Source organism: Cnephaeus nilssonii, assembly GCF_951640355.1.
Source record: "Cnephaeus nilssonii genome assembly, chromosome: 1".
Taxonomy (NCBI): Eukaryota; Metazoa; Chordata; class Mammalia; order Chiroptera; family Vespertilionidae; genus Cnephaeus; species Cnephaeus nilssonii.
Genome location: NC_137072.1, coordinates 39641844 through 39666458, shown reverse-complemented (window position 1 = coordinate 39666458; position 24615 = coordinate 39641844). Strand labels below are relative to the sequence as shown.

The following is a 24615-nucleotide window of genomic DNA, read 5'->3' as shown; positions in this document are numbered from 1 at the left end:
GGAGACCCCTGGATGGCGGAGACACCAGATCCCAAGGTCAGCCTGTCAGGACCCTTCCTTTTATTCCGCAGGATCTGAACCTCCGGGCCGCTCCATTCCCGGGATCCTCAGTCCCCAACGCGCCCCTAGCCCACCCGGGCCTGTGACTCCCCTGCCAGGGACCTCCGGCCGGGAGGGGGCGCTGTGGGACCCGAGGTCTGTGCAAGGGAGATGCAGGGAACGCCCGGAAGTGACGCGCGGTCGGCAGAAGTCCCGCCTCTGTCGTCCACGGAAGTCCCGCCCCCTTCCTCCGCCTCAGCTGCGTGTGTCGGCCGGCTTCCCTCGTGGCCGACCGCCGACATGGCGCACTACAACTTCAAGAAGATCACGGTGGTGCCGTCCGCCAAGGTAAGCGTACCGGGACCTTCCGTTCTCGCCTTTTTCCTCGGCGGGTCGCCGGAGGGCCCGGGCCTGCAGCGCTCCTCCGCCGGGCCCCGCTACCCAGGCCGCATCCTCGAAATTAGGGGTCCCCCGGGTTAGGCCCGCCCCCCCCCCCCCCAAAAAAAAGGGTGGTTTCCTTTCTCAGACCTTATAGTCCTCTACAGCGACGAGGGATTCCTTCCTCAGTGACTGGAGTCTTTTCCCAGAGGGGAGGGTTTTTCTTCAGACGTTTGAGTCCTCTACAGAGGGGAGAGGTCCTTCCCCAGGAGTTGGGATTTTTCCTCAGACATTAGGGTTCCACACACGCCCCCCTAAGAGGTGAGGGGGTCCTCCCTCAGACATTTGGGTCCTCCTCCGAGAGGAGGGGTCCTTTCCCGAGAGGAGGGGCGGAGGCGGAAAGCTTTTGGAAGCAGGGAACTTTAGAACTGGGCCCCCGAGGATTCACACAGGTGGCAGGTGGAGGCGGGAGTAGCGACCTGGAATCTGACATCTGTATCCCTCCCTGCTGGTGCCGCAGGCACCTGTCAGCTGGGGAATTCACGCAAAAATCTTCAATGTCCTTGGTCACCTTTAACAAGTCCTAGGAAATTATACACAGTGGATTTTCGTTTTACCCAACATTTTATGTACGTTTAAAGTTGTAGGGTTGTTTTTGTGGTTTTTTTTTTAATACTGTGGGTGTTTATTTTTCCTTCTGATTTTTGCTTGAGTTGTCTGACTACTTAAGTTTCAAAGGTTTTTAGGTGTTTGGGAATTAAGATAAAAGATTTATTTCAGCAGCCATTTGCTAAGTGTTTTTTTTTTTTTAAAGGCCAGAAACTATAAAGATGAACAAAGTTGTATATAAAAGATTTAGTTAGAAAAGGTGTCGTTTAAAATATGTACTATTATTAGATATTAGTCTTTTAAGAAGGTTTCAATAAAGTGGATGAAAAGTAGGTGCATTTGGTGTAACTCTTATTTTATTTAATTGCAGGACTTTATTGACCTGACATTATCGAAGACGCAACGGAAGACTCCAACGGTCATTCATAAACATTACCAAATTCATCGCATTAGACATTTTTACATGAGAAAAGTCAAATTTACTCAACAGAATTACCATGACAGACTCTCACAGATTATAATGGATTTCCCCAAATTGGATGTAAGTGACTCTAGAGGCCACCGATGCTTATGTAAATGTTAGCTTTGGGGTAGTGGGTTTTAACCAGTTTGGTCTACTCACCTGACAGATTATGAAGGAAACAGAAAATAATTGAGTTGTCTAAGTTTACTCAGTGAGTGAGTGGCAAAGTTGGGAACAGAACATGGTTTGTTATTTGTTTTTTGTTTTTAAATTTCTTAATAATTTTACTTTCTGCCAACCAAACCCCATCTGAGAGGGCCCAGAGCTGTTTCCAGGCTGTGTAACTTCGAAGCTGGCAGGGTCCATCCCAGGGTCTCTGAAAGCTGTGACTGAATCTGGAAGCCCAGAGTTCTAGCAGCTCACCAGCTGGTCTGGGTTCCTCTCCTGCCTGTTTCCAAGGCTCTTTTTCCTGGCCTCAAGTTGGGTCCGTGCCCTGAGGTCTCCCACTGTTTGTGATCTTATTGGTTCATCAGCCAGTGATGGTCAGTTCAGCTCTGGCTTTTTTTCACTAGTGGTAAGAAATTGCTCAGGGGATCTGTGATTTTTCATTAAGTCACAAAAGTTGAACTCTTTCTTCATTCTTCTGCATAGTGCAGTTTGCCTGTTTATTTAGTTGTAGAAAGGTAAAGCAACACTGCTTAAGAAGTCCTCTTGTAGGATCACATGGTAGCAAGGTTATGTGAGATGGTGTAAATTTGCCACTGTCCTAAAATAGTCTTTATATTTAAAAAGATAATGATATAAGAAATGAAATAAAAAGATATTGATAATCCTAGTCAGTTTGGCTCAGTGATTAGAGCATCGGCCTGCAGACTGAAGGGTCACGGGTTTGATTCCTGTCAAGGGCATGTACCTTGGTTGCAGGCTCCATCCCGGGCCCCAGTCAGGGCGCATGCAGGAGGCAACCAATCGCTGGGTCTTTCTCACATCAATGTTTCTCTCTGTCTCTACTCCGCCCTTCTACTCTAAAAAATCACCCTATCCTGTGGTGAGGATTAACAAAAAAAGAAGGTAATGATGGTTTGTTTTAAAAATACAGAAATGGCTGAAACCAGTTTGGCTCAGTGGATAGAGCGTCGGCCTGCGGACTCAAGGGTCCCAGGTTCAATTCCGGTCAAGGGCATGTACCTTGGTTGCGGGCACATCCCCAGTAGGGGGTGTGTAAGAGGCAGCTGATCGATGTTTCTCTCATCGATGTTTCTAACTCTCTATCCCTCTCTCTTCCTCTCTGTAAAAAATCAATAAAATATATATATTTTTAAAAAAGCCCTAGCTGGTTTGGCTCAGTGGATAGAGCATTGGCCTGTGGACTGAAGGGTCCCGGGTTCGATCCAGTCAAGGGCACATGCCCAGGTTGTGGGCTCAATCCCCAGTGGGGGCGTGCAGTGATCAATGATTCTCTCATCATTGGTGTTTCTATCTCTCTTTCCTTCTCCCTTCCTCTCTGAAATCAATAAAAATATTTTAAAAAAATACAGAAATGTTTAAAATAAAATTTAGAGGTTTCTGCTAGAGGAGTGACACATGTCTTTCAATAGATGCTTTTGAATAAGTAATTATTTCTTGAGAAAGAGAGGCTTCCCCTTCTTCCCTCTCAGGTGTGCATCCTAACCTCTAAGGAACCCCACAAGACTTGCAGCCACGGGAGCAATGGGCAGTGCCAGCTTGTCCCGAGCTAACCCCCTGAACCTGTCTCCAAAGAAGCCTCTCCTAGGCGCTCTCCTATCCTAAGTCTTTCCTTGTTTTACTGTCCCCAGCTTTAAAAAAGTGCTCTCAAAATTGAAAAACAAACAGACACATAAGGATGAGATTATTGTAAACTAATTTAATATTAGGAAATACCTGCTTTGAACGAACAGAATACTTTGGTCTAATTAGTATCAGATTTCTGTGGTTTGCAAAAAGTTTTATCTTTTATGGCATCAGTTTTTATTCATTAGAGGTTCAAATTTATGAACATTGTATTTGTGTGTGTGTGTGTGTGTTTAAAACTAGAGTTAGTTATCTGAGAACAGTTTCAGGGTAGAGGGTTAGCGTAAATTACCATTCATCGAATGATTGCTGGTTCTTGGGTACTGTTCTAGACATTAGGAATACAGCCTTTATAAAAGAAGTCCCCAACTTCGTCTAGTGGGGGGAAATTCAGTAAATGTGAAAATACATGGTGTGTCAGATAAATAAGGAGAGTAGGGAGTGCCCCAGCAGGGAGGTTGTAAGGGACCTGAAGGAAGTGAGGTGCTTAGCTGTCTGGCTCCCTGGGGAAAGCAAGTGCCAAGGCCCTGAGGTTCAGAGTGTGGTGTCTTCCAGGAACAGGTGGACCCAGGAGATGGAGGAGAGTACCGGGAGGTGGGTCAGAGAGGTAATGGTGGGGCGAGGCGACTTGTGTAGGACTAAGGAGGGAAGCCTTTGGAGCTGAGCCTGGGACTGGCCATGTTCTGGCTCATCTCTTAGAGGATGACTGGCCTTTTCAGGTAGGAGGCCACTCAGGTCAGCGCAGTGACTTGGAGGACATGGTGGTGAAGGAGTTGAGAAGTGGTTGGCTTCGGGGTATCCTTTGAAGGAAGAGCTAATGGATTTGCTCATGGAGTAGGTGTGGGCCATAGCACCTTGGACAGTGGAGTTGCCCTTCACCAAGACCGGGAGGGACACTGGTTTGAGAAGGAGAACAGTTTGTACATGTTAACTGTGAGATGTGGGTAAGATGTTCAAGCAGAAATGCCGAGCAGTCTGAAGCTCATGAGCAGTCTGGCCTGGAGATGGCCAGATATGACTTGTGAAAATGTAGATGTGTGAGAACCTATGGAAGGTCACCTAGGAAATGAGTGTGAGAAGAATGCTTTGGGGAGTGCGAGTGGTTAGCATTGGGGTGGGAGCTCGAGCCAGCAAGGGGGTTGGAGAAGTAGCCAGTGAAAGAGAAGATCCTGGAGACCAGATGAATAAACGCATCAGGAAGTGTGGGAAAGCATCTGGTGAGATAAAGGAGAACTGGATATCACTGGTGGTGATGAGCTGCTTTGACGGCCTGGTAGAGACAGTCCTGACTAGTTTGGGTTGTGGGAATGGGGAGAAAGAAAAGACTCAGTACCTCTCTTCTTGACATTTGCCAAGAAGGGGGAGCAAAGGAAAGGAAGGATTGGGAAGGGGAGAGGGGAGCAAGGGAGTTTTAAAACTTAAAATTTAGGGGGAGAAATAATATGTTTACAGGCTGAAGGGAATGGCCAGGTGGAGAGGGAATACTATCTGGAGCTCAGTTCTTGAATTGTAAGGGGCAGGGTCCAGTGCATGGATGGACCAGGCCTTGGTTGGATCCAAGAACAGTTCTATAGGAGTGGGATGAAGGTCTGTGGCTGGGCAGAGGTGACGGCCAGACTTACTTCCCTGTAACTTCTGCTGTCTCAGAGAACCGGACAAACGTTAGCCAGGAGGGAGATCTGGGGAGAGAGGCTACGGGTGAGGGAAGAGAGGGAAAGGTATGATGTATTTCCCTAGGAAATTATTCTTCAAGTATTATGTACAATAGGGATGAGGAACTTATATCAAACTGCTTTGCTTTTTTTTTGTTGTTGTTACAGGATATCCATCCATTTTATGCTGATTTGATGAACATTCTCTATGATAAAGATCATTACAAGTTGGCTCTGGGACAAATAAATATTGCCAAGAATTTAGTGGACAAGTAAGGTATTTTCCTAATATATTATCTTTTAAATTGTCAAAAGTGAAAATAACTTATGTGTGTCTTTTTATTTCTTTAAGTGTTGCTAAAGATTATGTGCGGCTTATGAAATATGGAGACTCCCTCTACCGTTGCAAGCAGCTGAAGCGTGCCGCCCTGGGGCGAATGTGCACTATTATCAAAAGACAGAAACAGAGTTTGGAGTATTTGGAACAAGGTACTCATCATACATAAGCAAAAATAGTTTTGAGTGCATTCTATTAAGGTACTTGATCCTTGTCAAAAACTTATTTTTGAAATGTTTTATTTTATTTTAGAGATGACAGGGCCAAATTATTTTTCCTAGTCTATCCTATAAGAAATTCTGACAGGCCAGTTATTGAAAAAGTAACTAGCACTTACAATACTTACAAGTTAATAGCACTTTTAAGAAAACTTACGTTTCTCATATTTAGTAGATAAGACATGTATATTGTAAATCATGGGAAATACCAAAAATATGTAGGAAAATAAAGTGTTTCCTAGTTTGTTTTTGTTTGTTTGTATAGCAAAGGTGGAGATTTATTGAAGAACAAGTACAGACTCCCACATGGGGAGGGAGAAAAGAGTCCCACAGAACGGACTCCCAGGACTCCCACGTGGAGACGAGGAAGAGAGTCCCCTGATTCCTAGTTTTATGTATTATTTACGTTTTCATTTTTTTTTAAAATGCTTTTTTTTTTGTAACATGATAGCATCAAACTGCTACTTGACATTTAATTTGAACTTCACACAGTGCGTCAGCACCTTTCCCGTCTGCCAACTATTGACCCGAACACAAGGACCCTGCTTCTATGTGGGTACCCGAATGTCGGCAAGTCCAGCTTCATTAATAAGGTTGGTTTGTCTCTGATAATTACTCAGGTGACTAAGGACCGGAGGCCAACGGGCTGCCATGTTCTGACTGCATGGGATGGAGGACGGCTAGTTAGTCCTTTAGTTGGTATTACCCTGGGTTTAAAACATTGTGTCCTTGAAGGGAGGATTAAGTTTGTCTGATCCTAGATTTATACTGCGGTTACAGAAACCATTTTTTTATTCTTTTGTGCTTCCTACAAATTTTTAAGAGGTTTGAGATGTTAAAGTACGTTTTTGTTAACACACAAGAGCCTCTCTCAGGACATGTGTTGGCATGTTCTGGGAACAGTGGTGCCAGTGGGCCTGCTGTTCACGGTGGCAGGCTGCACTTGCTGAATGGGACTTCCAGTCTCTGAAAGTATTTCTCGGGTACTGTCCCCTTAGTTGCTATGCCAGCTTTCACATAAACTATTGTGTCCATGTAGTGGGGAGTACTGAGTCATTCTTATTTGAGTGAGTTTATTATTTAAGGCTCAAGGGCACTATTTATGTAAGTAACTTGGTACTTCAGGGTAATTTACCTGACTTTGAGGGACCTGAGCAGAGCAGAAACAGCTATTAAAATGTCATTTCATAAGCAGCAACAGCTCATGTGCCAATAAACAATTGTTACATTCAGATACATCCATGTGGCTATTTGTTTCCAAGAACACCTTTGCCTTTAAGACTTACAGATTTTGTCCACAAGTTGTGCCGACATAGTGACAAGCCGATTCTCTGCAGTGTCCTAGCTATGTCTCCAACACTCGAAGGCCAGTTCTGTGGGGCAAAGACGGGACCACTTAAATAATTAAAATTAAACAATAGCCCTGGCAAGTTTAGCTCGGTTGGAGCGTTGACTTGTACAATAAAAGGTGGTGGGTTTGATTCCCAATCATGGCGCATACCAGGTTGAGGGTTCCCTCCCCAATTGGGGTGAGTGCTAGAGGCAGCTGTTCGATGTTTCTCTTCTCTCCCTCTCCCTCTCTCTGAGATCAATTAAAAATATATCTTTTTATTTAAATAATAAAATTAGTTTCTCAGTTGTGCTTGACCACATTTCAGGAGTTCATGGGTAGTGTGTGGCTAGCAGGCCCCATATGGACATTGCAGATGTGGAATGTTTTCTTCGTTAAAGAAAGTTGTTCTGGACATGGCAGGGGCCGGGGCAAGCAAGGAAAAACTGGTGGGTGTCCTCCTCCGGCTGGGCCTGCCTCGCATCCCTTATCCGTGATTCAGGCTCTTCTCTCTACGTGGGCAGTGGTGAGGAAGTGGAGACCGTCACCTGTCAAAGCACAGTAGCTCTTGTCCTCAGCAGTTAACCATGGAGGTCTCACTTGAGCTTTTTTCCTCCTGCCGTCACAGTCTTGGTAACATATCTGGGGTACTTTTACACTGTGTGAGAGGAAATAAAGTGTAGGACACTATGATTGGTTTCAGGTGACAAGAGCAGATGTGGATGTCCAGCCTTATGCATTTACCACCAAATCTCTGTTTGTTGGACACATGGATTATAAGTATCTGCGCTGGCAGGTAAGAGCTCTTATCTTTAAACGGAACAGATGTCCTGGTGGTTTTGTTAATGGAATGATTTTGATCCCTACAGCACAGGGGATCAAAGTGTCTTATTATTTAGTGCACTTTTTAGAGGTGGGGAGAATGAGGAGGTGGGAAGTAGACTCTTAGGGTTGCCTGGAGTGCCCTCATTTCTCTACCAGGAGGCTTCTGCATTATGTTAACAATGGTGCTGCTGAGGAAAGTCTCCTTGTCACTGTTTCTGACCCTGTTATTAGAAATGGCATTTACTAATTTAAAAGCGTGAAGCCGTGTATTTACACAGTTGAATTTGACTTTATCAATGATTAAGTAGTTCCTCCCACATGGGCATGTTAGCCAGTTATTCCAGTTCTGTTTTATGATGTCACTAATAGCAGAGAGGCATTCTCTCAAGGTCATTGCTAGTTCCTAAATGAGCTATGCAGGTCCCTCCATCCCCTATTTTCCCCTTACTGCTTTATTTTATCATGATCAGTTGGGAGACCTACGTTTCATTAACTAGTGTTGTCAGTGACCTGTAGGATGTGCTGGACAGTGTGCTTTGTGAGCAGTGTGCTTTGGAGTGACGAGTTTGACGGTTAGGTTGTAGATACCCCGGGGATTTTGGACCACCCTTTGGAGGATCGGAACACAATTGAAATGCAGGCCATCACGGCTCTGGCCCATCTGCGTGCCGCAGTGCTGTACGTGATGGACTTGTCTGAGCAGTGTGGGCACGGGCTGCAGGCGCAGCTGGAGCTCTTCCAGAACATCAGGCCTCTCTTTGTCAACAAGGTGAGTGGGTATTTGGATATTTTCTAGTTTGCACGATCAATAAAAGAACACAACAGAAAATACAATCTCCAAAGTGATGTTTATCCTGGAATTACCCAATTTAGGTAGGAGAGGTTGTTCACATTTAACTAGATCACTCTAATTTGTACTCTGTAGGTGCACTTACGACCTTAAGACAATAACCTAGTTCCATTCATCTTGGGTATTCTCAGGTAATGAAAAGTATTTCAGCCTGTAAAGCTCATGCATCCATTTAGTGCTACAAACTTGATCAATAAAAAACCCTCTAGATTTTATTTATGTTCATCGTAAACAGTTAAGAGGTAAGAACATCATCTAAACCAAGCTATTTTTCAAAAGGTTTGGAAGCAAAGGGTCCAATGTGACCTTAAAAATTAGACTGTATCATCTCTATCATCTTAGGTAGGTAGTTATATCTGGCTCACTGAAGTCTGAGATATTCATTATTTTTATGTCAGTTGTCCACATTCATACAGCTAAATGTAAATTTCATGAAGACTTCAACCTGAACCTTGCATTTTCTGCAGTGCCCTGCAAAGGATTCTTTGAGGTCCATAGCAGGTTCACTATGAGACCTGATACTCTGTCCTCAGTAGCCTGATTCAATAACAGTAAATGCACACCTAACTCGATTTTTGTTCTTTCCTGCCAATCTAGGGTTGCCAGATTTAGAAAATATAAATATGTGATACCAATCAAATTTGAATTTTAGGTAAATAACACATAATTTTTTCAGTATAATTATGTCCCAAATATTGCATGGGACATATGTATACTTAAAAAAAAATTCAGCCTTGGCCTGTGTGGGTCAGTGGTTAGAGCGTTGACCCATGCACCGAAAGGTCATGGGTTCAATTTCTGGTCATGGGCACTGGTTGCAGGTTTGATCCCCGGCCCCAGTAGGGGTGTGTGTTGGAGGTAACCCATTGATGTGTCTCTCACATCCATGTTTCTCTTTCCCAATCCCTCCCTCTCTCCCACTCTCTAAAAAATCAATGGAAAAAATATCCTCAGGTGAGGACTAACAAAAAAAAAAAATTTCATTTACCTGAAATTCAAATTTAACTGGGCATTCTGTATTTTTATTTGGTGACCCTATCAGTTAGTCTTCTACAAAGTTGCCAGGTATTTCTGGGAGCCCCCAGTTTGTCAGTTACGTGTACTTAATAGTGGACACGATTATAGCTTTGTCAAGGATCCCATCACTAATGTTCTAAGTATCCTGGAGGAAGGGACACTCATTAGGTGAGTGTGACTGAAGGTGCAGGATGAGCTGAGGTGCTGAAACCTCCACTGCAGTTCCAGAAATAAGGAGAGCAGTTCTTCATGGATAGGAACCCAGGGGTTTCACATCTTCCCTGTACTTTTTAGCCTGAGAGGAAGCAGCTACATGGATGACATCCTTGAAATATCCCCTGGTTGGCTTAGGCTAAAAAGATACTTTAGCATTTCCCAGAAATGCCTGTATTTCCACAGATAAATAGTGCTTTGAGATGCCAAATAGTGTTGTGAAAGTCACCAGACTGGAAAGCAGACCTGGGGGTACTGTTTTGTTTTCATGAGATCCACATTTATGTTTATAGCACATGTATGGATAAAAATTCAACCGATAATAGTTAAGAAACCTATGCATCCAGTAAAAGTTTTTTTTTAACCTGTTAGCTACGTTTATGTGTGAATAAAGGAAATTATCACTGAAAATAAAGTAGTTGAGCATTTGTACAAAATATTTTATGAGGCATTCATTATGTTTCGAATATTAAACCATTGTGTACTATATCAGTTTTAATTTAAATGATTTAGTCATTTTTGTGGAATAAAGGTTTATTAAAAATGTTATAGAAATCCTATAGATAAATAGTTGTAAAGCTGCTATTGCCATTGTACCAGTATTAAAAATGTATTATTCTGCCTCGCATCATTTATAATTTTTATGACAGATTGTATATTTTACCCATTTGAGAATCCTGTAAATGTTACGGCTTCAATAAACTGTTGCTGAGCATATGCTCCCAATGTTTATTTTGAGACTAAATGACAACCAGAGAATATAAACTACCAAGATGCATCTGGTTATGTTTTTAAATAAAGAGCAAAAAACCCCAAATAAACAAGGTGAGTGTGATGACCAGTACCACATTGATGACCTGCAGTATAAAGGTGATAATCACCTTGTTATTTCTCTTCCCGCTCTAGCCTCTTATAGTTGTAGCAAACAAATGTGATGTAAAGAGAATAGCGGAGCTTCCAGAAGATGACCAGGTAAGTCACCCTTATGCTTTTAATATTTCTTACCAATTCTCAATCTCATCTTAGATTGCCAGAGTTTAGAAAGAATTACAGCAATGCTGGTCTGGTTTTTGATTTTACAGTTGAGATAGTATCCTTGGTAGTCCAGTCAACATGACATTATATAAACCTCTTACTAGCAACTAAACCTGAAATTTCCTGATGGCTGCTCTATTAGAGGCTGTGGAAGCATCCATGTGTGCAATCAGTCGGTACATTTAACCTCTGAAGATGTGCTTACATAGGAAGGGACTGTTCTACACCAGGGAAATGTAGCTCAGGCCTCGGCAGCAGGTGCACAGGAGCAGCACTTCGCAGAGTACGTTTCTAGGTAGCAGAGGTTTCATAGTGTTACCTATGTGTCTGCTGCATGGAGTCTGTAATGAAGTGAGTTTGGAAACTGAGTGAATGAAGGAAAATGAGCATCTGACACTGTAGGACCGGAATCTGTAGTGTCTGCTGAAGTTTTCCAAGAGACAGAATGTGAGCCTTGGGTTTGTCAGACTGAACCCTGCAGCCCTCTTTAGTAGCATCTTTCAGGACAGGCGCTGTGAGAAGCTTTGCACTAGTATAATGGTTCTCAGGTCGTGACCGTGACCATTAGCCAACGTTACTTTCCCGTGGTAATATGTTCTGAATGCAAGGCCTCTGAAATCAGAAACGGGGCACCCAGCAGGCTTGGGCTTGAACAGCCCCCTGGTGATGGGTGCACACTCGAGGTTTGGGAGCTACTGCAGTAGAATGATGACTGCAGCTGGTCACATGTCCTGGAGCATGCTCCGTTGAGTGGGTCTCAAGGAAGGGGCATGCTGCTCTCTTCCCAGTGTCCCTTGTGTCATGTGGACGTTTAATGCTTGGTGAGAATTAGAGTTTCAGTCATGCTGGTTTCCTTGGGGAACTGTGGTGTATTCTTTAAATTGCTAATTATACTAGTACTATTATAAACATGCCACCAGATAATTCACTTATTTTTTTAAAGGACCCATGTACCTATTGAATAATCTCAGTTTTTCTGTCTAAAAGCACTGAAGGGTGGAGAAGTAGGGAAAGTTGGGGACACCGGGAAGGTTGGGAGTAAACCTTATAGCAGATGCTCAGGCTCTGATGTTACACACGCTTGAGTTCAGCCTCACCACCTAGCAGCCCTGACGTGTGAGGCCACCTCTCTGAAGTAACAGTGGCACCATTGGTTTTACACCAGTGATATGGTTGGGAAGATTTAGTGAAATCGAGAAGTAGGTGACACGGGCACTATTGCGATGCTAACTGTCTGGATAACACTACCTCATCAGTGCTCTGACTCCTCAACAACAGTGTAGGTTACTGTGTGATGGACGCTTTGTCCACATACTTAGGCAGATGCAGAGTGTCTTACTCAGGTCACACGCTAGTCAGTAGTGAGTCTGGCTCTCTGACCCTGGTATTCCTCAGAACACTGCTCTTTCCAGTGGGGAAGCAGGTCTTATTCACACGAAGCTAAGGGTCGCTGGATTGGTTGACTGTTTCTGAATGAAATTGTGTATGGGGGAAGGGCACACAAACGAGGTATTTTCGCTTAGCATCTTGGTGGTTTATAAGGAGCTAGATGCGTAAACATTTTTGTGTTGTTTTCTAAGAAATTCTCTTAGGCTGTGGAGGTTAAATATTTTTTTACTAAAAATAGCTTTGAGCCCCAGGTGGGTGGCTCAGTTGGTTGGAGTGTCGTCCCGTACACCAAAAAAGGTTGCTGGTTAGATTCCCAGTCAGGGCATATATCTAGGTGCGTATGGGAGACAACCAGTCGATGTTTATCTCTATCTTATCTCTGCCTTCCTCCCTCTCTAGAATAATAAATATATCCTCTTGTGAGGATTTTTTTAAAAACTTGGAAAACATTCTAAAAAAAAAACCCTTGATCTTGCCAAGTTTCTTTTTGGAAGGTAAGATCTCACAGAATATTCTAGAAAGCCTCTGGTTTGCTTGCTGTAGTCTGGTTTGGTCCTCCTAGTAATTTGTATTTTCTTAATTACAGAATAAAGTAGGGAAAAATAAATAACTTTTCGGGGGATGTCCTTCAAAAGAGTTAGAACAAACCATAGGTGTTGTGCTAAGCAGCATTTATAACACCCAGCTGAGGAACAGTAAGATTTGGTCATGGGGACTTGGAAATAACATGTCTCTTGTTTTTCCTTTATATTCCCAGAAAATATTTATAGATTTGCAGGCTGAAGGATTTCCTGTGATAGAGACCAGCACCCTGACGGAGGAAGGGGTTATCAAAGTGAAAACAGAGGTCAGTGCTTCCTCGTAGGCAGGGTTCGAGCACTTTGCTGTCTTTCTCTTGTTTGAGAAAAGTCAGTCATGGGGAAAGTTTTCTTTCCAGGTGAGTGCTTGTGGTGGCTTAGGCAGAAGGCATGAATGCCGGCGCCATCACTGAAGCCCTGGTCCCACCCACCCCAACAAAAGTGGGGCTTTGGGAGATGCTTTCACTCCCCGCTCCAGTAGTTTTAACTTTGTCCACTGCCTGCTGTTTCTCTCAACCTGCCAATATTTCCATGGGAGCTGTTCTGAAAAGTACTTCCATGGAACCTGTTCAGAAGTAGAAGGAAAAAATAGTAAAAGTGGGAACAGCTTAAGGAAGCACTTCTGGTTAGATTTCACATGATTCTAACATTCTTATTTTGTTATTTTTACCTGAAATAAAAAGGGCAACTCTGATACTGTTGATTTTATTCGGGCTCAGATGCTTTAGTTAGAGTCCTGAGCGGGGGATGTGGATCAAGTTAGGGAGCTGTCTGGTTAGCACAGAGTCGCTGTTAGTGGAAGAAGGTCCCAGAAAGGGCTGCGGGGTTACTCGGGGCCAGCTGTGTGGTGGTGCTGCCGCCTCCGGGTTCTGCCTCAGATTGGGACTGGTCTAGAAAGGGAAAAAGAGGAGCCTCCATCCTGGAGAGTAGGGTCTACCCCAGGGGAAGAACTGGACCTTAATGTGGTCCTGGGGACATAGCCACCAGATGTCACTACTGAGCAGAAGTGCTTAGCCAGTTCCAAACGTTGGAACATACATAGTCTCTGGAGGCTGCTGCAGGATGCTTTGTGACTTTCGTGTCTTGTTTTCACACTTTCTTAGGCTTGTGACAGGCTCTTGGCTCATCGAGTTGAAACCAAAATGAAAGGAAATAAAGTCAATGAGGTGCTGAACAGATTGCATTTGGCTATGCCAAACAAAAGAGATGATAAGGTAAGGTTGCTCTTCCAGAGACACCTTGAGATGGAATTACGGTGTTACTGACACTGGACATGCCACGTGCTTCGTCCAGGGGGCCACAGATGCAGTTGCACATATGTGCATAAATGGATGTCGTGAGCGGACCGGAGTTCTCACTCAGGCTAAATCCTTCCACATATATTGAAAAAGACAAAAAATGAGAGTGAGGTGCCAAATTAAAACCTGCTTCTCATTCCACCAGGCCTATTAATGTTAACTCTGTCTTGTTTATCTTTCCAGAAATTTTTTTGGTATAAAAGCATATTTTTTTAAAAAATTTTTTTAAACGCAAATTTTGTGTTCTTTAAGTTTTTCATTAATTGCTAGTAGACAGTGCTTAAGTGCACATCTTTATATATAGTGTTGTTTTTTTAATTTGCAAATCTATCTGTAGAGATTTTAAGGTATGGCATTGAAAATATCGTCCTCCAAAATACCTTATGTGTATATATAGTGCTGATGGTTCCTTGCACCTTTGTTGTTGACATCTGTTAGTCTAGTGGATTACAACTGGTTAAAGATATGGCTGCTAACTGGCTGGACAGTGATGTGACTGTGTCATGTATGTAAGTATCAAATTATGATGGTGTACACCTGAAATACATATAATCTTGTATATTGATTTTACTACAATTTTTTAAGGGATGGTTCTATTGTGATGTATTTCTTTAATGATTAGTGCAGGTGAGCATTTTTGATGGGCTTCTTGGCCTTTTCAGTTCTTCACGTCACTTATATTTTACTCATTGATTTTTAATTTTTATATTAAGGTAATTAGACTGGTATATATATATTTTTAATTTTTTAAATTACAGTTAACATTCAGTATTATGTTGTATTAGTTTTGGGTGTACAGCTTAGTGGTTAGACAGTTATGTACTTTAAAAGGGTTTTGTACTATAAAACGTTTTTGTTCTTTTAATTTTGTCATTGGAGGATTTTTTAAAATACATATTTTTATTGATTTCAGAGAGAGGAAGGGAGAGGGAGAGAAAGAAACATCATGGATAAAAAGAATTGATTGACTGCCTCCTGCATGCCCCCTACTGGGGATTGAGCCCACAACCCCGGGCATGTGCCCTGACCAGGAATCAAGCCCTGACCTGGTTCATGGTTTGATACTCAATGACTGAGCCACACATGTAGGCTGGATGATTTCCTTTTTAATCTAAGAGAAAGTATACATATTTATGCTATTAGCATATATTAATATTTTCTCTGTGGTTGCTTGGTTTGATGTCATGCATATCAATGCCCACCACCCATTCCAAAAATAGTTCTTATTCTATACTTTGATGGTTTAATTTATTTTTAATTTTACCTGTTTTGAATAAAAGTCTTCACTTAGTTTTGAATTTATTTTGTTAGGAAGCAGGTGGAGGTTGTTATCCAGCTCTGCTTTACAGTAGCTAGTCATTTATCTCATGTTTATATCTAAATTTCTTTTGTTCATGATGTGCTTTATTTCTCGTGTTGCTTCCTTTGTTCATAATTGTTCTTGGTAACCTTAATGTTTATTTTTTCTAAATAAACTTTAGAATTGGCTCTTAGTCCTCTTGGCTAACATGTCCAAACTGGCCTTACACCCTCCCCTCTCCCCATGAATCATCTGTTGGTTTTTAATTGGCTGGGTGTGGTTTTATGTATTTTTTGCAGATGGAGAATTTACTCATAGTTTTTCATTTGTGTGTTTCTTTCCCGTTCAGCAAGGTGTTTTACATAAATATTTCCCATAATATCTTCTTAGGAGAGACCCCCTTTCATCCCAGAAGGAGTGGTGGCACGCAGGAAGAGAATGGAGATTGTGGAGTCTCAAAGGAAGAGGGTAGGTCACTGTTAACCTTTCTGGGTGTACTTGTGAGGATGAGCAGAAAGGCTTTGCAATGAGGGATGGAGACTTAGAGCATGAACAGGCCAATAGCACCATTACACTCTGAGAACATGGCTGTGAAACCCTACACAGGTTCCCACCCTCTTGTATGTGGCACAACAGCTGTCCTACTGGATGTAGGAGCTGAGTGCCAGGTGTGTAAAGGATTAATCCTTAGGTTGGAGAGGAGGTTATTTCACAGGAACAAGGAGGAGGGGCTCAGCTATTCTGGACCTGAAGGGTCAAATAGAACTGATCATAATTGTGTGTTTTTTAAAATTGCAGGAACGAGATATTGAACTGGAACTGGGAGATGATTATATTTTGGATCTTCAAAGTAAGGGCCTGCATGTACTAATTATTTTAAAATGCCAGTTTTGTGTAAAGTGTTTCAGAAAAGTGTGAAAGGGCTTTAATGAGCACAAATCTTCAACATTTTGTTGATTTCTTAAACATGAAAGGTTTTGTGCTGGCAGGGCTCTGAGATTTCTTCCTTTCTGATAGTTTTCTGTCATTTAAGGATGAGAGATTAGTTTTGTAACTTTCATAGGTTAATGTGAGCCAGGTTGATATTGTCAGTTATCTGTTATTCATGCCTTTTTCCTTTGAGTATATCGTACGTGTTTTATTTTTGTTTTCCTTTATGGTCACTTCATCCTGAGGTACTGATAGACCTTGGGAAATGTTTGGGGGTGAATCTTTAATAAGCAGGTGGCTTTGCTTACATAGTGTTGAATACAAACACTGTTGTCTTTAGAGAGGGGAATGACTTGCGTAAGTTATAACTTATTTTGGGCACGTGGTAGTTGGAGATATTAAAAATTACTGTAAATGTAATTTTTTTAACTCTAGAGTACTGGGACATAATGAATTCATCTGAAAAGTATGATAAGATACCTGAGATCTGGGAAGGCCATAATGTAGCTGATTACATTGATCCTGACATCATGCAGGTTTGTATCACTTGTTAAATCACATTTTTATTCTTTTTAATACAACCACAAAAAAATGCAAACACAACTTTTAGCTGGTCTCATGGTGTAATGGTCTCTGACTCAAGCACAACTTTGGGCTCACCTGCACCTGTTGCCATCATTCCTTCTACACCCATGAGCCTCCCTGTCCCCAGTCACCCACAGCTTGCTCCTACCAGTGTCCTGGAGACTCCAGCGCTCTGCCCATTTGCAGGGCCATTCATCCTCTTCCCGCTGAGGCCTTTTCCCTTCTCAGCTCCTGCTCTGCTTCCCTTGGCCCAGCATAGCAGGTAGCCTGCCTTTGTGAAGAAGGTAGAGCAGCCGTGGGTGTGAGTGCCCAGGTGCTTCTCATTGGCAGGTACTTTTGGTTGTAGCACCCCTGGTTCTCAGGCCTGGTTCCTTGTCTTCTCCAGAGTTTTGCTCCATCACCAATATATGCCTCCTGTTCATTCCCCTCCTTGTTTGCTTTTTCTTAGCACATGAGTGCCTGCAAATTTCTGTCATCTTTAAAAAGCCAAAGTCCTGCCCTAACCGGTTTGACTCAGTGGATAGAGCGTCGGCCTTCGGACTGAAGGGTCCCAGGTTCGATTCCGGTCAAGGGCATGTACCTTGGTTGCGGGCACATCCCCAGTAGGGAGTATGCAGGAGGCAGCTCATCGATGTTTCTCTCTCATCGATGTTTCTAACTCTATCCCTCTCCCTTCCTCTCTGTAAAAAATCAATAAAAAATATTTTTTTAAAAAAGCCAAAGTCCTGGGTCCTCCTTTAGTTCCTATCCTGTCTTTTGTCAGTCAGGCTTTTTGAAAAATAAAGCTTTATGAATATTTGCTGTCTACATTTCCCCACTTTCTTCTCCTCAGTTCCTAAATGGTGCCCTTAATTTATACTTTCAGTCTTCAGGTATCAAGGGAATGAACCCTAACATAAGCCCCCTTCATATTTTCTGCTTTTTTCCACTTCTGACTAGTACTGTTCTCTGTTGTCTGATGTTCATCCTTGCTGCCTTGGCTTTAACTAGTCTGTTTTCCCAGCTCTTCCCCTTCATATTCTGTTGTCCGTACTTACACACACAAGAAGTCATGTCGCTCTCCTCTAAACTTCCATTGTGCCTCTTGCTTTCATTTCTCATTGCACAGCACCCATTGTCCTCAGTGTGGATTCTGGGTGGCCTGTGTTTAGTCTGGCCATGCTGTTCTAGTCTCTGCCCCCACACTGTCACATAAATAGTGATGTAGGCACATATGACTGCTGGATTCCTGTGAGTTTACTTATTTGGCTATGATATATGTACATGCATTTAAAAATCTTAACAGTACAGCCTGTGAGGTTGTGCTTGGGGATGACATTAGGATGGATAAATGGACACTATAGTACAAGATCAGTGCAGACGAATGATTTAAGTTCTTCAGGAACGGAGGTTCTTCCATGTGTCTGTTGGGAGAGAGGGGATTGAGGGAGGTGCTGTCTGTCTGCACATTTTTAACCTTGCTGTGTACACTCATTGTTTTTAAAGGAGAAAAAGATCTGGCACCGAGCAATTAATATGTTGTCAGCTCAGCATTTGTGCAGTCTTCATTTTCTTCCCGTAATCTTTGCTAGTAGGTCAGCTCTGACTGACATGTGTATGAGGCCCACATGAGACAACCCTGGTGTCCATTGCACACTGAAAGGCTTAGGGGAAACCTAATTCCCATAGAAAGGTTTCTATACTTAATTGAGTTTTTCAATGTTGATTTTGTTTATGACCCTTTTCAAAGAAATTGGAAGAATTAGAAAAAGAAGAAGAGCTAAGAACAGCTGCCGGAGAATATGACAGTGATTCAGAAAGTGAAGATGAAGAAATGGTGGAAATCCGACAGTTGGCAAAAGAAATCAGAGAAAAAAGGAAGTTGAAAATTCTGCAATCCAAAGAGAAGGACACACAGGGTCCCAGAATGCCACGAACTGCTAAGAAGGCAAGTTTTGTGTCTCCTCAAGGAGGTGTGACCCATTTCTTTCCATACTGGATTCTCATATAGTCATTGCTAGATAAAACATTCTCACCTGTGTATAGTAATAACATGCTTTTTTTGTTGTTGTTGGTATGTATGAACTTTCAAGGTTAGTTGAGTCTTGATCTTTTATTTCTGATTATTATGCCTTTCTTAGTGATTTTCAAAGTTCATAAGATCATAATTTAGTCAGGACTCTTGCAATTTACAGAAACCTAACATAAATCTGAGGGCTATTTATTGGCTCCTGTGACCTGTTAGTTCAAGCTCGAGTGGGTCAGTGAGGTTGGGGTTCTTTCCAGCTCTCAGCTCCATCTCTGTAGCCATCTTTCTCTACTCAGTTCTCGTCAGGGTGGCAGGTGAGGTTAGATCCTGTGGGTCGTCTCCAAACCACAGGGCATGATAGAAAAGGTGGGGGCAGCCGAAACCGGTTTGGCTCAGTGGATAGAGCATCAGCCTGCGGACTGAAAGGTCCCAGGTTCGATTCCGGTCAAGGGCATGTACCTTGGTTTCGGGCACATCCCCAGTAGGGGGTGTGCAAGAGGCAGCTGATCGATGTTTCTCTCTCATCGATGTTTCTAACTCTCTATCCCTCTCTCTTCCTCTCTGTAAAAAATCAATAAAATATATTTAAAAAAAGAAAAGGTGGGGGCAGCTCCCCAAAGAAAGAGAAGATGTGCAGGGCAGTTAAAGTTTAGTGGGACAGGAAGGAAAATGACAACAGTGCACTAACCTTGCGGATATTCCTGTGCTCGGCACTGTTTTCATGTTATAGCAAGTGAGTGCTTCTTGGCAGATGCAGACATCACTGTATCCACCAGTGGTGCTGCAGGGACACTGGCTGGAGGTGTGTGTCACATGACCTGCCTTCATGACCTCATATGCACACAGGAATCCCCTGCAGAATTGTGCAGAATCCAGGGATAAAGTGTACACTGTTCTACACATGGCAAGTGCCCAGGAAATGTTAGTTTTCATGGGATTTAATGAGCTGTCCACAAACATCAGCATGAGCCTAAGTAAAAGATATAATTTATAAGAGGTGTATCACAGATCAGTTATAAAAGGCACATTTTCTCCTCAATTTTTTTTTAACATTTCATCAAACTGATTTTGCTTAAAAGAAATATTTTTTCCCCTCTTTTCAGGTTCAGCGGAAAGTCTTGGAGAATGAGATGCGCAGTCTTGGTGTTAACATGGATGATAATGACAATGTGAGTGTGCAGAGATGGTCTCAGATACTTCATAGTTGGTTACAGCTTTGTGCTATAAAACCAGGGACTCAGAAACCTGTAGGGTCACAGAGTTCACTAGAAAAGAAATTAGATCTCCTTACTGTGGACGTGTTTGATCCTTGTCCTGAACACTGTCTCAGATCTCTGCTGTTCTTGCTTTGGAGGGGTCGTGGCTACATAGGGAGCTAGGCTGAGCCTTTCACAGAGAGACCCTGGAGTCTCAAAGGATGAGAACAATTAACTTATTTGTGTCTTCTGTTAAGCTTGTATCTCTTACTTGTTTTGACAATAAAATTCCTTACTACTTTCAAAAAAAAAGAAAGAAATTAGAACCTGCAAATTTTCTGTTGAGGAGCTTCACTAGCCTGACATTTTGGTTGGAAGTGGTTGGTTGAGGACAGACACAGCGTTAGTCACACTATTGTCTATTCCCTTTTGGGGAACAGGTTGGGCATTTGGCTCATCCTGTTGGTACAGGATGGTGTTGCCAGAGTCAGTTCTTGCTTTTCCCATTTGAGAAGAATTTAGGAAGAAGACTTGCCAATACCATCCTCTGCAATTAGAACTCATCCTTGTGGGTGGATGGAAGGCTTCCCTGGATGTCATTCTGGTGTCCAGTTTAGTTAATGTCAGGTGTGCGTAGCCACCCTAGAGGCTTTTTATTTACCTTTTTTTCTTTTATTGATGTTTTATTATATTTGTGTTTTCATTTATAAAACTTGGAAAGTTCCTAAAACTAGAAAGAAAACAATTGTGGTTACAGTGCACAAAAATGAACTAGGCTACCATGTGGTGCATGCCTTTTTATCCAGTGTTTATGCAGAGAACTTTAATCTTTCTGTTTCTTTCTTTGAAATCTGTTTATACCCACATGCTACACGCTGCATCTACTTTTCATTGTGCAACGGGCACTTTCTTTTAGGGTAATAAATAGTCTCTTCATTTTAAGCCTTTTTGATTGCTTGCAGTTTAAAAATTCATTTGCTGTTGCCTCAAAGAATGAAAGCTGATGTGTAAAAAATGCACAATAAAAACAAGATTTGTGTCAGCGAAAAATATAAATTGGAAATGTTAGTACAAACTAATGTTGTCCGTCCTACACAGTTTACACAGTTTTTTTTTTACCGGAACTTTTAATTTTGTTGACTAAAGTCTTTATCTGGTGCTTTGATTAGCTTCAGTTATAAAATAACCATAGGTGCTATTGAGTCTCTCAACGGGAGGGGAACTTAGGCTGCAAATCATCTAGAGCTGTGTTCTGAAATCTTAACGACTAGAGGGCATTTCAGGTACCTGTTGGAATTCCAATGTTTTTTGCTTAGTGAGTTATCCTGGGTTATATGCATCTTTGTATAAAAGAACTTTCCCATATTCTGGATTATTTTCTCACAACACATTCCCAGGGGTGGAGTAATGAAATTAAAGGGTAGTGTTTGTTGAAGTTCCTTTCCAAAAGGGTTTGGCTGATTTGGATTTTCATCAGCAATGAGTGAGAACACCCTGCTCACGTGGAGTTATAGTTTAATGTGCATATGTAGCTCCTGACTTTTGGGGGCTTATTAAGTGTTGGACTTACTGCTTATCTACCTTTGGAGGGAGCTGAATTATCCTTAGATCCAGACAAGTGGGGAGGGTGAGCAGGGTGTTCACCCACTGCCAGCGGGAGCAGGGCTGACAACTGGAGGGGCTAAAGACAACCCGTCGGTGGCCATCTGCATGGTTTTGCTGAACCCTAAGGCTGAGCTTTCTGATGTTTGTCACAGTGTTGACAGGCTTAATCCAAAATGGAGGAATAAAGAAGATAAAACTCTGTCTAAGATTCAGATTGTGATGCTGAGCTAGGTTAAAGGAAAACATGGATGAATGGGCAACTCTAATTTTTTTTTTAATGGAGTAAAATTAGCTTTGTAACCATGAAAAAGAATATTTGACAAATAATGTGAAATTAACTTTGTGTATTTTAAAGATCTCTTTTTAGTTTATTTGATAATGGCTTTGATAAAAGCTCCTGAGTGCCCTCTGCCCTTGTTGGAGTGATTTCATGTTTGTCCCTAAGCCTGAAAGCCAGGCTAGGATCCTGAAGTGTGGTCTTTGTGCTTTTCAGGCCCATTATGCAGTCCAAGCCAGAAGGTCTCGGAGTGTCACTAGGAAAAGGAAGCGGGAAGACTCTGTCCCGCCCACATCTCTTGCCCGGAGTCGCAGTTGTTCTCGAACTCCACGTGATGTGTCTGGTCTTCGGGACGTCAAGGTTAGTCTCTGTCATGTGCAATTAATAACATGGTGGCCTCTGCTTTTGGCTACCTGAACGTCCAAGGCAAAACCTCCCCATCCCTCAGCTGTCCTTTGGAGCAGGGAATGCAGGTGGGGGTTAGCTGTTTTGCTGTACCCCAAGAGCCATGCATGGGCCTGTTCAATTGGGTGTCCCTGGAGCTTTGCCCACAGAACACCATTCTCTTGTGGTGAACAGAAGCATGATGTCATATGGCACCAGGTGGTCTGAGCTTAGGCCCCAGCCGTTTAAGGGTGTTCTAGGAAATGGCCCCTGGAGGCCTGGGGCCTCACCCACAGTGAGTCATGCTGGGACCCAACCGAGCTTTTTGTTCAGTCCTTTGGGAAAGACACTTTGGATGTACATTGTCTCTTGCTGAAACTTGATTTTATTAAATAAACCCCAAAATTCTTAGTTTCGGCATTTTGAAAACTCAGGTAAAGGAGAAAGTCTGTATAAATGGGCAAGCAGTCGACTTCATGGAAACCTGAGGTTTCCATCTCCATCTAGAAATCTGATTTTAATAACAGTCTTGCCACTTGTTAGTCAAGTGTGAGTAGTATAATTTCATGGGTCCTAATCTGAGTTTTCTTGTTTGTCCAAGAGGGAGTTATAATAGAGACACTCTAATCTTCCACACTAAATATATTTGCTCCTTGTAGGTACAAAACTTGTCTGGCTATAATTTTCCTCCTGCCTTCACATGCAGGTGTTGGTTGAGTTCCTGCAGGTACTGCAGTGGGTTCAAAATAGCAGTGAGTGGGGCTTACCTGGGTTTTCCAGTACTGAGCACACCTACATTGTAAAGACAGGCTATTAAGCATTCATGAAAATGCATATGGATATTTGGTCTTCAGTGAGCACCTAATGTGTTTTATGTTTTCTCCTCTTTAGATGGTGAAGAAAGCCAAGACTATGATGAAGAATGCTCAGAAGAAGATGAATCGCTTGGGGAAGAAAGGGGAGGCAGACAGGCATGTGTTTGATATGAAGCCCAAGCACTTACTCTCTGGGAAGAGGAAAGCTGGTAAAAAGGACAGGAGATAGTGTCCTTCTCAGCTGAAGCAGTTTGGCAGGACTGTTGTTTGTTTCTCGTTTGATATGGTATGGTTTCAGAAAATTGCAGTCATGATCTATAAACTATAAATAACAATGAAATAACTAAAGCACCTTTTTTCTTCAAAATTATGGTTAACCCTTGCCGAAACCGGTTTGGCTCAGAGGATAGAGCGTCGGTCTGCGGACTGAAAGGTCCCTGGTTCGATTCCGGTCAAGGGCATATACATTGGTTGCAGGCACATCCCCGGTAGGGGGTGTGCAGGAGGCAGCTGGTCGATGTTTCTCTCTCATCGATGTTTCTAGCTCTCTATCCCTCTCCCTTCCTCTCTGTAAAAAATCAATAAAATATATTTTTTAAAAAAATTATGGTTAACCCTTAACAATACAGGTGTGAGAAATTTTTATCACTGCCTAATATTGCAAATACTTTGAGTAGACTGGTTTCTGGTTTTTTTTGTGTGTGTGTTTTTTTTAATATGTATTTTTATTGATTTCAGAGAGGAAGGGAGAGGGAGAGAGAAACATCAATAAGAGAATCATTGATCAGCTGCCTCCTGCATGCCCCCTACTGGGGATCGAGCCCGCAACCCGGGCATGTGCCCTTGACTGGAATCGAACCTGGGACCCTTCAGTCCGCAGGCTGATGCTCTATCCACTGAGCCAAACCGGCTAGGGCTGGTTTCTGCTTTTAATGGACTTTTGATTGCATCAGATTTGCAGAACTGGGAAGATTTATTGGTGTGACTGTTGTTTTTGATGCAGAAAAAAAAGTCTTCTCTTCAGCAAGACGGAACTTTGGTTTGGTTCCCTGCATATAAATAGTCCTTCCTTGCTAAGAAAACCTCTCCACTTGTGGCCATGGGCAGAAGGCTGCCAGTCCTGCTTTGCAGATACAGGTTGTGGGTTTGTCGTATGCCAGCACTAAATTATTTTCTAGTCTTTTTGTACAATGTGCCATTGTAATCTGTCTTCATTATTTTATCCAAAATAAACTTCTTTTAGTTTTTATTATTTTGTTGGTTTGTATTTTCTTTTACTTTCTTTGTGTGTGTGTGTGTGTGTGTGTGTGTGTGTGTGTGTAGGGTTTAGTTACAAGTTATTGTCAATTTTGCCAAAAGAAGTGAGGGTAAAGACCTTTTTTTTTTTTTTTTTAAGCAAAATACTTTTTTTGTGGCGTAAAGAGCTATTAAATGTAGGCATGTCCTGTTTCAGTAGTTCATGGCCGAAAATC

General features: G+C 42.4%; 1 protein-coding gene across 1 annotated transcript; it reads left to right on the top strand.

The window, feature by feature from the left end:
• Positions 1–275: 275 nt before the first annotated feature.
• GTPBP4 (GTP binding protein 4) lies at positions 276–24395 on the top strand. The gene is made up of 17 exons (XM_079784491.1): positions 276–387; positions 1397–1567; positions 5122–5225; positions 5306–5442; positions 6001–6101; positions 7542–7634; positions 8241–8432; positions 10650–10715; positions 12925–13014; positions 13849–13959; positions 15734–15811; positions 16142–16193; positions 16709–16809; positions 18588–18785; positions 19970–20035; positions 22161–22304; positions 23220–24395. The coding sequence occupies exons 1-17, from the start codon at positions 340–342 to the stop codon at positions 23370–23372; spliced, it is 1905 nt and encodes a 634-aa protein (XP_079640617.1). The 5' UTR covers positions 276–339; the 3' UTR covers positions 23373–24395.
• Positions 24396–24615: the final 220 nt, after the last annotated feature.

Excerpts from the sequence above, each read along its gene's own strand:
- GTPBP4 (XM_079784491.1), top strand. The coding sequence starts at position 340 with ATGGCGCACTACAACTTCAAGAAGATCACGGTGGTGCCGTCCGCCAAG. Across the intron at positions 1,568-5,121 it reads TGGATTTCCCCAAATTGGAT|GATATCCATCCATTTTATGC; the intron begins GTAAGTGACTCT and ends TTGTTGTTACAG. Across the intron at positions 6,102-7,541 it reads AGTCCAGCTTCATTAATAAG|GTGACAAGAGCAGATGTGGA; the intron begins GTTGGTTTGTCT and ends GATTGGTTTCAG.